The 11649-nt window shown below is 70.1% G+C and overlaps 2 protein-coding genes across 4 annotated transcripts; both read right to left on the bottom strand.

Moving 5' to 3' along the window:
- Positions 1-258: 258 nt before the first annotated feature.
- On the bottom strand, positions 259-2613 carry MMP23B (matrix metallopeptidase 23B). Its single transcript, XM_065890652.1, has 8 exons — positions 2446-2613; positions 1961-2097; positions 1751-1890; positions 1518-1685; positions 962-1126; positions 774-884; positions 558-684; positions 259-481 (listed from the first exon to the last, which is right to left on the bottom strand). Exons 1-8 carry the CDS (start codon positions 2602-2604, stop codon positions 307-309), a joined length of 1182 nt encoding a protein of 393 aa, XP_065746724.1. The 5' UTR covers positions 2605-2613; the 3' UTR covers positions 259-306.
- Positions 2614-4335: 1722 nt separating this feature from the next.
- MIB2 (MIB E3 ubiquitin protein ligase 2) lies at positions 4336-11184 on the bottom strand. 3 transcript variants are annotated; one of them, XM_065898209.1, is made up of 18 exons: positions 10938-11184; positions 10672-10843; positions 9402-9508; positions 9103-9297; positions 8801-8943; positions 8590-8697; positions 7535-7639; positions 7288-7450; positions 7073-7206; positions 6815-6963; positions 6574-6730; positions 6321-6481; positions 6092-6218; positions 5764-5997; positions 5161-5339; positions 4895-5082; positions 4750-4815; positions 4336-4574 (listed from the first exon to the last, which is right to left on the bottom strand). In XM_065898209.1, exons 1-18 carry the CDS (start codon positions 11182-11184, stop codon positions 4336-4338), a joined length of 2874 nt encoding a protein of 957 aa, XP_065754281.1. The 3 variants fall into 3 exon arrangements, with proteins under 3 accessions (XP_065754281.1, XP_065754282.1, XP_065754283.1); XM_065898210.1 differs by having other exon boundaries at positions 8590-8685; XM_065898211.1 differs by lacking the exon at positions 9103-9297.
- Between the last annotated feature and the right edge of the window lie 465 nt (positions 11185-11649).

Genomic DNA, 11649 nt, shown 5'->3' with positions numbered 1-11649 from the left:
GCCTTGCAGCCACAGGGCCCACCCCCTTCCCAGCCCTGAGCCCAAGCGAGACCCCCGGCCCCACTGGCTCAGCGCGCTGGCCCTGATGATGCTGCTGGCACCTGGGCCTCGGGTTACCCGCTGTTCCAGGCCCGGCCTGGAGCAGCCCTTCTCGGCCTGTCTCTGTGGACGGCATCCTCCCTGCAAGAGCTGGCTGCAGGCTCCGCACCCCGTGGGCCAAGACTGGCCGCCCGCCCTCCCAAGAAAGGGCCAGGAGACTTGAGAGAGAAAGTGCTTTATCAGCGTCCTCAGCCCTGCGGGCGGCGTTCAGCTCCGCAGGCGGACGCGCCAGGAGTAGGTGCTGAGCACGTGCTGCCGCCGGCGCACCACGCACGTGTAGGTGCCCTCGTTGATGGCGTTGGCGATGATGCTCAGGTGCGCGTCGCCCAGCGCCAGGTAGCCGGGGTAGGAGAACTCCAGGGGCTCCTGGTCCTTGTACCAGCTGCGGGGAGGGCGGAGGGCTGGGCAGGGTCCCGAGTGCCCCACCCACCCTCGGGCGCCCAGGCAGGGTCACTCACTACACTTTGCCTTTCTTGTGGAGGATCTTCTGGCCGCAGCGGAAGGTCACATTCCTGCCCTCGGGCACCAGCCGGGTTTTGGTCCTGGGGGGCGGTGCGGTGGCAGCCACCGTGGGGAAGGGGAACTCTGCTCGTACGGGGTGGGGGGGGCGGAGGCCACATCAGTACCTGGCGCCCTGGCCAGAGGCGGGCCGGTGCCTGACACCCAAAGCTCACCGTAGCAGAAGTCGCAGCTGCTCGGACACAGCCTCTTCATGAGCCTCTGGCGGGCGTCGCAGAAACCCCTCCGCGCCCAGGACGCGCACACGAACAGCCGGTCCAGGCAGCCTGCAGTGGGGGGCAGCCTGGACTCAGGGCCCGCCCGCCCCGGCCCCCGGCCCCGCCCGCCCCGGTCCCGCACTCACCGTAGAGCCGGTGCAACCCCCACAGCTCGTCCTGCGACAGCGCCTTCCAGCCACGCAGCGTGGCGTTGAGGTGCATGAGCGCCCGGCCGTGCTGCGAGTGCATCAGGCCCAGCGCGTGGCCGATCTCGTGGGCCGCCACGTGCACCAGGTCGGTGAGCCACACGCCTGCGGGTCCCGCCGGTCAGCGTCCGGGACCCGGCCCAGCCCTCCGCCGCCCCCCACCCCCCCGCCGGCCCGCCGGCCTTGCCCCCGAGGCCCGAACAGCTGCTGCAGTGCCGGGAGCCTCCCTCGGGCAGCCGTGGGAAGATAAGAGTGTTCCAGGCTGGCGAGGTGGTGAGCTGGCCCCCAGGAATGCAGCTCCAGCTCGGGCTCCAGCGGTGTGGGGGGAGGGGGCTTCAGGGCTCCCGGAACCCAGGCTTACGACCTCCTCCCAGCCTGCCCCTGCCCGCCTCCCTGATCCCAAATCCCAGCCATGACCCCCCCCCCCCCCCCCGCAAAGCCCTCCCGCTGTGCCCGCCCGTGGTGCGAGCCCCACGGGAGGCCAGGCCGGCGTCACCTTTCTTCCAGCTGTAGCGTGTGGGGCCCAGGACCCAGTACTCGCTGTCGTCAAAGTGGATGCCGCCGTGCGGGGGGAAGAAGGCGTGGGCCAGCTCGCCCGTGGGGCCGTCGAAGCAGTGGTGCGTCGGGGAGACCAGGCAGTCCGTGTGGTTGACCGGGTAGAAGCCTGCAGGAGCACGGGGCTGAAAGGGGGCCTTGGGACGGGGCGGGGACTGGGGGCACGGCGCCCACCTATGCGGAGGTCGCTGGGCTGCTCGGGGGCCACCTCGCGGAAGCTGAAGGGGGACACGTCACTCCACATGCGGAAGGCGGCGGCCAGGCCCCGCCGGGTCTCTCTGGGGCTGAGCAGGTTCCTCGGGAAAGAGAGGATCCTGGGGTGGGAGTCATGGTCAGGGGTGGCAGCCAGGCAGCACCGCCCCCCACTCAGGGCCAGGGTCGCACCTGTATGTGAGGTTGAAGTGGTCCCAGTGCAGCCGGGTCGGGGTCAGCGTGTAGCGGCGTCTGCGGGGCGCTGGGGGTTGCGGCGGGCCAAGGCTTGGGGTGGTGAGCACACCCGCGGTCGGGGGCACAGCATCTCCCTTCGAGGGAAGCAAGTGCCCCGTGGGGAGGCAGCAGGGACTGTCCCCAAGCCCCAAGCCGCGAGGAAATGGACCTCGAAGGATGGGAGGGCGCGCGCTCCAGGGAGCGCTGGCGCTCTCTCCGGGGAGGGACCCCTTTGTCTTTCGGCATTTTCTGGTTTTCCACCCCGAGCCAGGGCTACTTAACAACCAGAAAGAAAAACGTTACTAAAAACAGGCCAGGTCGCAGTGGGCGGAGCTGCCGGCAGATGCTGCCCCCCCACCCCCCCTTCAACGGACGCGGACTCGCCGACTCAGGCCCGGACGGTCAGCCGGGGCCGACTCGCCCGCTCCCGCGCCCGCTCTCACCTGCGCTGCGCTCGCCACGGGCCGGTTCCCCAGGGCCCCCGGCGGGGCCAGCAGCACGAGCGTGGGGAGGAGGCACAGCGCGCCCAGCACGGCTCCGAGAAGGCGGGCCCGGTCGTGGGCCCCCGACGCCGCTGAGGGGACGCAGGCCCCGCGGCCCATGGCGCCTGCGGAATCGCTGTCGGGGCTCAGGCGGCGGGGCAGCGCGGCGGCGGCGGCTCGGGTTACAGCCCTGAGGGGGAGGGCGCGCGGCTGCCCCGAAGGGAACCAGCTGGCCGCCTGCTGTCGGGAGCACCCCTGACACCTCCAGCCTGGGGTGCGGGGACCCGGGCCTGTGGGTCGGTGGCGGTGGCCTGGGCAGGGCCAACTGGGCGGGGTCACTTGGCGGGGGTGGGGGTGGTGTTGCGAGGAGGGCCCTGGACGCCAGGGAAGGGACGGACACCGGGGGCTTGGGCTTAGGCAGGAGTGGTCAGCCGGGTCCCCAAACTCGCTGAGAGTTGACTGACTTGGCAGCTTTTCTCCCCAACGGAGTCCCCCTGGACACCGGATGAGACCCGGCAGTGGGACCTGCATCCTGGCCAGCTCGGGACAAGTCCCCTGCAGGCGCTGGCTGACAGGGACCCCGCGAGAGGGGAGGGATGCGACGGGAGGGGACGTGGCAAATGAGTACCGGGCTGAGGAAGAGGGAGAAGGAGGCGCCTGCGGAGCAAGGCTTGGGGTGCCAGGAGGGAGGAGGACCTGCAGGGGCCAGCGGAAGGACCCATGGAGGGTGACAGGGACAGCGCACAAGGGGCGGGGGAGCGGGTGGGGGGGCGCCGCAGGAATCCCCACCAGGCGCTGCCTGCCGAGTGCGCGCAGGGCCTAAGTCTGAACGGTCCTGGGTTGGGCCTGGGGCACCGGGTGTCATGGGGGCGGAAGACTCGACGGGACGACTTTCAGGTCATGCCTGACTGAGGAGCTAAGCCAGGCGGGATGTAGGCGAGGGCGCCTCTGGGCTTGGGGAACCGGGATCCTGGGTGGGACGGGCCTCCCGCCGGGGCGGAGCGGCCGGGGGGAGGGGAGATGGGGTGGGGGCTGGGCCGAGCCAGAGAAGGCGCGGGGGCGGGGAGGGGAGGGGGTCTGGCCCTCCCCGTTCTCCACCCAGGCCTTGAGCCCAGAGTGACAGTGGCGCGCCGGGCCAGCGGGGTCAGCGCCAAGTGGTTGGCTGGCAGCCTTGAGGCTCCGGGGGAGCACTTCGGTGGTTCTTGGAAAGCGCCCGGCCGCGGGGCCCAGACCAGGGCAGTGCCCGCCGCCCCCATGGCTAAACGTTTGCGCCGACAAACCGACCGTCTCTGTCCTGTGCCCTGCCCTACTCCCCAGGTCCGTGTTCCACCTCCCCCACTCAGTGGTCCTGAAACCCTGCCGGGGCTTCTGGCTCGAATCAGAGGCCTCGCCCAACTCCCCGCTTAGCTAGGACTGCACAGCCCGCCACGAGACCGGGTTCTGCTTTGGCCAAAGTCTGTAGTCTCCACAGCCCGCCCCAGGCGCAGGAAGGAGGCGCTGCTGGGGTTTCGGTCCAACCAGTGCTCTTGGACGACACCGCGAGCCCGGGCCCCATCCTTTCTGGCCCAGAGACCGGGATCCTGGCAGGACTCTGGACCCGTGAGTCCCGGGAAGAAGAGCAGGACACGCAGGTCGGGAGGGGCCAGGCGGGGCCTCTGGCCGAAGCGCAGAGCCCAGCGCCGGGCCAACGGCGGAAGAGGCCAGGTCGGGATGGTCCGGGGTGGGGGACCCACGGCCCCACCCCAGGCAGGCAACCAGGCGCAAAGTCCATTAATCTTTTTATAAAATACAGAGTAGGAGCCTGCGAAGGCGGTCGCGGGGCGTGGCCCCGGACGAGGCAGGGGGCGCGGGCTACACGAAGATCTGGATGCGGTCGCGGATGGGCTGGCGGCAGATGGGGCAGGCGCTGAGCGCAGCGCCGCAGGGCGCGCAGGCGCCGTGACCGCACTGGAACACGAGGCGGATGTGGCTGTCGATGCAGATGGGGCAGGTGATGCGCTCCTCCATCTGCCGGTAGCGGCTCTGCAGCTCCTCCACCAGCTGCCGCGGTGGGCCGGGGGCGGGGGCGGCGCTGACCACCTCCGTGCCGTCTGCGGGAAGGGGTCCCGGTCAGAGGCAGGGGCTGTGGAGGCCCGGGGCTTGGGGGAGAACCGCGGGTAGGAGCGTGGCCCACGACAGGGAACGGAGCCGTGAACCGCGGGGCGACGTGCAGCGGCCCACACCGGGGGGGGGGGGGGGGGGCGCGGGGTGGGCGCCGAGCCCCACCTGGGCGCAGCTTCTTGACGATGACCGCCTGGCACCTGATGCACTTCTTCATCCTGCGGGCGCACTCTGCGGGGGAGCGCACGGCTGAGCGAGGCCCCCCAGCCCGGTCGCCGCCCCCCCCGCCCCCCCTGCCCCCTGCACTCACCCTCACACACCGTGCGGTGCTGGCAAGGCGAGAACAGCACCAACAGCGCCAGCTCCGAACACACCAGGCACTCGGCGGCCTCGGGCCCGGACGGCGCAGCGACGTGCAGGTTGGTAACAGTGTTGGGGGCACTGAGCGCCAGCCTTGGGCCCTGGGCCGCGCCCCCGCCGCCGCCAGCCTGCCGCTCCCTGCGTGGGCAGAAGGGGCTTGAAAGGGCCCAGGGCTGCGGGCGGACCCGCCCCCGGCCCCCGGCCCCGCCCGCTCACCGGAAGCGCTGGGCACAGCCCTGCAGGGCTTTGAGCAGGCGGCCCTCAGCTGCCAGGTCCAGCGGGCTCCGGCCGCGGTGGTTGGCATAGCTCAGGTCGGCGCCCTCCAGCGCCAAGAAGCAGGCGACCGCCGCGCCCACCGTCAGCTCCATGCTGCCCGGAAGGCCCGAGGCCTGTAGCTGGGTGGCAGGACAGACGACGTTGAGGGTGGGCGCCTGGGAACACTGGCCTGGAGGGAGCCGGGCTGGCACCGGGCTTCAGAGGCCTGGGCCCCGCCCGAGACCCCCGGAGCCGCCGGACGCAGGCAGGTAAAGGCCCCTGCCGGCAGAGGGGCCCGGGTCCTGACACATGACCCCCGCCCATACAGCACCCCGCCCCCTTTCCCAGGCTGGTCTGAAGCACAGAATCTCAGGAACATTGGCCACACGGCGGTGACTGGGGTCGCAGAAGACACCACCTGCAAACCACTGCGGCCCGGGCTGTCCCACCCTGAGAGGGCCTGGTCAGGGCTGTCCCCGAAGGTGGAGGTGGGCAGAGGACCCAGGGGCCTGCAGCCAGGTGCCACGGCCCACCTCTCAAGCCCCCAGAGTCACGCTTCCTCACCCTTGACAGCAGCTGCAAGGCCCCTGGGTCCCCCCCGGCCCCATCAGTCGCCAGGGGCAGCAGCTGGTGCCGCTGCAGTGCCACATGCAGAGCCGTGTCCCCCTCCTCGTCCTCGGCATTGGCGCTGCAGCCAGCGTCCACCAGCAGCGGCACCAGCCCCACGTGGGCCTGCTGCACAGCCAGGTGCAACGGGGACTGGAGCTTCCGGTTGCGAACGTTCACGTCACAATGGCCCTGGGGGCGGGGGGGGGGGACAGGCTCAGCCCAGGGACCCTGGTGGGCCCTGACACCCCGGTCCCCGGGCCCGCCCAGGACCCTGCGTCCACACCTCTCGGATGAGAACCTGGGCCACCTCCCTGTGGTCGTTCAGGGCGGCCAGGTGCAGCGCTGTGAACCCATCCTCCTTCTTGGCGTCCACCAGCTGCCGGGCCCGCGCCAGAATCCTTCTGACTGCTCTGTGGGAGCAGGGAGACGCGTCTGGGGTCAGGGGCGACCCCAGCGTGGCCCGGCAGCACCGCAAGAGCTGGCTGCTGGCTATGCGTCCACCCCAAACTCACAGTGTGTGGCCTTTGAGGGATGCGTGGTGCAGCAGGGTGAAGCCCTGGCTGTTCGTGGCAGTGACGTCGATACCCGGCACCTCGGTGAGGACCTCCACGATGCCGCTGGCGCCAGTGCCCGCCGAGATGGCGCAGTGCAGGGGCGTGTCAGCATGGGCGTCCTGCCGGTGGTGGGCCAGTGGTCACTTGGCAAGAAGATCTTGGCCACTGCCTCCTTGACCCCAGGGATAGGGCCACGGGACCCAGCACTCACGGGCAGGTTGACGTCACAGCCGCACTCACAGAGGACCCTCACCACCTCCAGGAAGCCCCTCTGCACGGCCACGTGCAGCGCCGAGCTCTGGGTGCCGTTAAGAGTGTTGGCCCCGCAACCCCAGCTCAGGAGCACCCGGGCGGCCTCTGGCTGGTTCCTGGCGGGAGAGGAAGCAGGAGCGGCGCTGTGCCCACCGGCCGGACCTGCAGGCCCGGCCCCCCGCGCCCCGGCCAGGCCTCACCCCAGCGCCGCGTAGTGCAGTGCCGTGCTGCCCTCGTCGTCCGGCAGGTCCACGCCCGCCCGAGCCTGCAGCAGCAGCCGCACCAGCTCCACCTGGCCTAGGTAGGCAGCCACCTGCAGGGCGGTCCTGCCATGGTTCTTGGTGTCCACCTGCCGGGAGGGCAGAGGGTTAGCCCCCGGCCCCGCCCCTCCCGCTGGGGCTGGTGGGGCCGGGCCGGGCCAGGGGTGGGGGCGGCGGGGGCCGGTCTCAGGAGCTTGCCTGCTCCGGGTGCCGCCGCAGCAGGTCCAGAGCCCGGGCCACGTTGCCCAGGGCCACCTCCACCACCAGCCTCCCCGGGTGCTCCAGATCACTCTTCTGGGCTCGAAGCTTGTCCAGGACGACACTCAGGGAGCCTGGGGAGGGCAGGGCTGAGGTTCGGTGGTGGCCGGGGGCGGCCCCGCCCCCCACCAGCCGCCCGCGCTGGATGCCCTCACTTTTGTTCTCCCGGGCGCGCTCGGCCACGTCCAGGTTGGCGTCCTCCTCAGGCCGGTAGGCCACCAGGCAGGAGGGGCTGAAGGTCCACAGCTTACCGTTGACCAGCACACCCAAGTTCCCATCTCCGAAAACCTTGAGCACTCTCCCGACGTGGCCCAGAGCCTGGGTGGGGGGAGGGCGGGGTCTCAGGCGGGCCTCCCAGGGGCGAGGGAGCTGGGGGTGGGGAGGTAGGGGTGAGGGACTCACGGGGGCCATGTCATCTGTCCACTCGCCGTGCCCGGCCTGCAGCCGCTTCACCGTGTCGAGGTCGTCGATGACCCGCACGACTTCCCCCACCGAGCAGGAGTTGTGCTGAGTGACGGAGAAGCATTTGAGGGGCCCCGGCAGGTGTGGCTGCCCGGGGTGGTAGAGCAGGAAAGCGCCCCCATCCAGCTCCACAGGACAGGCTGGCCTGGACAGGACCCCAGCCCCTGCCCGAAAGCACAGCCAGAGGGTCTGGCCCGATAAGGGCGACAGGTCGCCAGGGCAGCCCTTGGTGGCCCAGCCTCAGAGCCATGCGGGTGACAGCCAGAGAGGCAGCGGACATCAGCATCTAGACGGGACAGAAGCCAGCGGGGGTGGGGGGGTGCGGGCCAGGGTGGGCCCCGCCCTGCACACTGACGGGGAGCGGGCAGCACAGCCAAGACCAGACTAGCCTGGCTCAGGGGAGGGGGGCCCACAGGATGACCGGGGGCCAGGCTGGAACAGCACAGAGGGGGTCAGGGCTGCTTCTCCCCCACCCCCAAACCTTTCCTAGCAACTCACTCCTCCCCCGTGCCCTCGTGGGTACAGAGATCACTCTACAAACCACCTGTCCTATGACCCCACCATCCCCCATCCTCGAAGGCAAAGGTGCCCCAGCAGTCCCAGAGCCGAGTGCTGGCGCTGCCCCTGCCCAGGTGCCATCACTGGACACGCCGCTGCCCCCCACCCCCTCCACCCCTCATCCAAGGGATACTGCTTCCCAGACAGCTCTCACCACGCCCACCCCGCCCTCCTCAGAAAGTACCCCAATCCCCCACCTCCTGCCTGTTAGGCTGCAGAGGCCCCTCTGGCCCTCAGAACAGATGTTCGCGCCTGACCTGCTGCCCCAGCTTCCAACAGCTCCCCACGGCCCCCACCCCCGTGCCTCACACCAGGGTCCCCTCTCCTCGGACCTGGTCCCCCTGGACCCCACCATGCCCCCCCCCTTCAGGGCCAAGCCGGCACGTTGAAGGGGGTACGGAAGCGGGCAGAGGGGCTCAGCCCGGCCCCCCGTGCACCTTGCTGAGAGCCCCCGGGTGGAAGGTCCAGCGGGTCTTGTGGTTGAACTGCACACGCACGTCCCCACGGTCCGTGATGCGGTGTACGGTGCCCGTCTGTCCGATGCACTGCGGCGGGTCACGGAGGCTGTGGCCAGGTGGAGCACGAGGGCGGGGGTCCAGAGGATGTGGGGAGCGGGGGCACGGGGATTTGGCAGGCGGGGCGGCTCACCTTGGCCATCCGGGGGTTCCATCCGCCGTGGCCTTCCTGCATGTCCCTCAGGATGTCCGCGTCCAGCAGACACTTGACCTTGTCCCCGTGCTGGAAGGGCTGGCCGTCGGCGCTCACCCTGCGCCGCAGCTCTGCGGGCTTGCCTGGGAGTGAGGTGGCAGGCCCAGCTCGCAAGGGTCCCTCCGCCCCCACCCCTCCCCTCCCCTCAGTGACTTCACAGGCCAACTGTGGCCCAGGGCTGCCGCTGAGGCTCAGCCAGGACAGAGAGCAACTGGGTGGGTGTCAGTGGGGCCCGCCCGTACCGAGCCTCGGGAGATGCTCCCTGTAGTAGAAGCCGCCAGCTGCCTCGCCCACACACTTGAGGTCCACCTTGCCCTTGTGGCCCACGCGGTACACGTTGGTGGTGCCGTCGGCCCATGTCACGCTGGCCACGCTCCGGCCCGTCTCCACATCCCAGCCACGGATGTCCACCACTCGGCCTGGCTTCCCTTCCCCTCCTGGGAGACAGTGGCCCCACCAGCAGACTAAGCCTGCGCCACGGGGATGAGCCGTAGCCAGTGGCGGCCCAGCCCCCACCTTCCCACCCTGGACCCCCACTCACCATCCTGCGAACCCCACTCCCAGTCGGGGCCCCGAACCACCTTCGCTCCCTGGAAGATGCCCCTTAACGGGATCCTTGGAAGGCCCTGGCGGGGACTCAGCGTGACCCTACGAGAGAGAGAGTGGGTCCCAGGCCATGGGAGCAACCGTGCCACAGAGCAGGCGACCGGCTCTGCCAGCCTTGCTCCTCCACTCCCAGCCCTGGAATCTAAAGGATGGGGCGCCGCCAGCTCCCAGGCCCAGCTCTCCCTGCCCCTGGAGCAACTGGCCCCACAGGTCAATGCCCTCCACACTCTGGGCCTAGAGTGGGGCTGCGGCCCAGGTCCCTCCAGGAGACCTTTTTTTTTTTTTTTTTTTCAATTTGGCCATGCCGTGCAGCTTGTGGGATCTTAGTTCCCCGACCAGGGATTGAACCCGCACCCTCGGCAGTGAGAATGCAGAGTCCTAACCACCAGACTGCCAGGGAAGTCCCTGGGGGACCTTTCACGATGTCAGGCGAGAAGGGCGCCCCAGGCCCACCCTCACCACACACCCTCTACGTGTGCTCACGCCAGACCTGCTGCCTCCCGTTAGAGCTGACCCCAGAGCTCAGTGCACGGCCTGGCCCAGGGGAGCTCAGCACGTGGGAAGCAGAGGAGTCAGCAGGGCCGGCTTGGCCGGAGGCGCCCGGACAGCTGATCCTGGCTCCCACACTGGCCAGGGGCGGCTGGGACATGGAGCACACCCCTCCCCTCCGTGTCTGTGGGGTGTCAAGGAGGCGAGGGCAACAGTGCAGGGAACAAGGGTGCACCTCTGGGCACCCACGCAGCCCAGTGGACTCCTCCCCGGCCTGGTCCCCCCACCCCGACCACAGCAAGGGAGTCTGCTAGCCAGGCCAACAGCACCTCCACAGGTGCGGACGCCGGCAGCACGCTCCAGGCAGGCCACCCTCAGCGCCCAGGCCACGGCGGCACTGGGGGACCACTGGGGAGCCTGGCTCTAGGAGGGGCCCGGGACACCGGAGAAGGCCCCATTCACAGCACCCACCTCCGCAGACCTGCCCGGTGGACACAGTTGCCTTCCGCAGGGGGTAGGGACTGGTGCCAATGCCCAGCCCCCCCCCCCCCTCGCCCCCGGCGTGACCACGACCCTGGCCACTCCAGGAAATGGCTCAGGAAGGACTCGACCTGTACCCTGCGGAGTGGCCAGCGGGAGGCAGCTCCAGTCCTCCGGGACCAAGGCCGCTCGGATGTCAGAGTCCGCGCCCACACCGGGTCGGCAGGGGAACTCACGGGCGCGAGTGGGCCGTCTCGTAGCGCTCGAAGGCGTGGGCCACGTCGTGCCTGTTGTGCATGTAGCACTGCGTGCAGAGATCGTAGTCGAAGCAGACGCGGCACTTCCAGCGCATGCCCCGCAGCCCGTGCTTCTTGCAGCAGTCGCAGATAATGTTGGGGTGGCGGACGCCTGCGGGCGGGCGGGCAGCGTCAGGGGGCGCCGCGCGGCCCCGCCCCTCTGCCCGGCCCCGCCCCCTCCAGCCCCGCCCCCGGGGCCCGCGCACCGATCTGGGCGTTGTCGTAGAGCAGCAGGTCATGCGCGCCCTGGTAGCCCGCGCGGTAGTTGGTGCGCGTGCCGTGGTCCCACTGCACGACCACCGTGCGGTCGGGGGTCGAAGGGCTGCCGTGGCGGCCGAGCTCCACCACCGTGCCCACGCCGCCCTCGCCGCCGTCCTGCTGGCCCCACTTCCAGTCCACGCCGCGTACCACGCGCATGCCCACCTGCACGCCCGCCTGGGGGTCTGGCTCCATGGTGGGAGACCTGCGGGCAGAGGGCACCCTCAGGCCACATCGAGAAGGCCACACGGGCTTGCACCAGTTCTGAGAGGGCTTCCAGGGAGAGATGGATGGGAACGGGGGTGGGGTGGAACACGGGGAATGCCCTGGGGCTGGAGGGGGGGCCTGTGAAGTAGAGACCAAAGGGGGGCCCACGTGGCCACCCGCCAGCAGCACGGGAGACCAGCTGCAGAAGCAGAGGTGGGCCCGTCCTGGAGGGAGGGTGGGACACCTCTTTGAAAAGGGCTTGCCAGCCGCTGTGGGGAGCTGGAGCAGAAGTGTCGGGGACATCCTGGTGACAGGACTGCAGGTCCCCAGGGAACCAGGGGACAAGACCCGGCTGAGAAGAAGGTCTGCCCGCACTAGCAGATTCGGTTCTGGGTGGCTGGCACACAGGGGGCCACCAGGATTGCACACATCAACATGAAAGGTAAGACAATA

Source organism: Phocoena phocoena, chromosome 1, assembly GCF_963924675.1.
Source record: "Phocoena phocoena chromosome 1, mPhoPho1.1, whole genome shotgun sequence".
NCBI lineage: Eukaryota > Metazoa > Chordata > Mammalia > Artiodactyla > Phocoenidae > Phocoena > Phocoena phocoena.
Note: the sequence above shows the minus strand (reverse complement) of the source record. Positions and strands in the feature narration are given on the sequence as shown.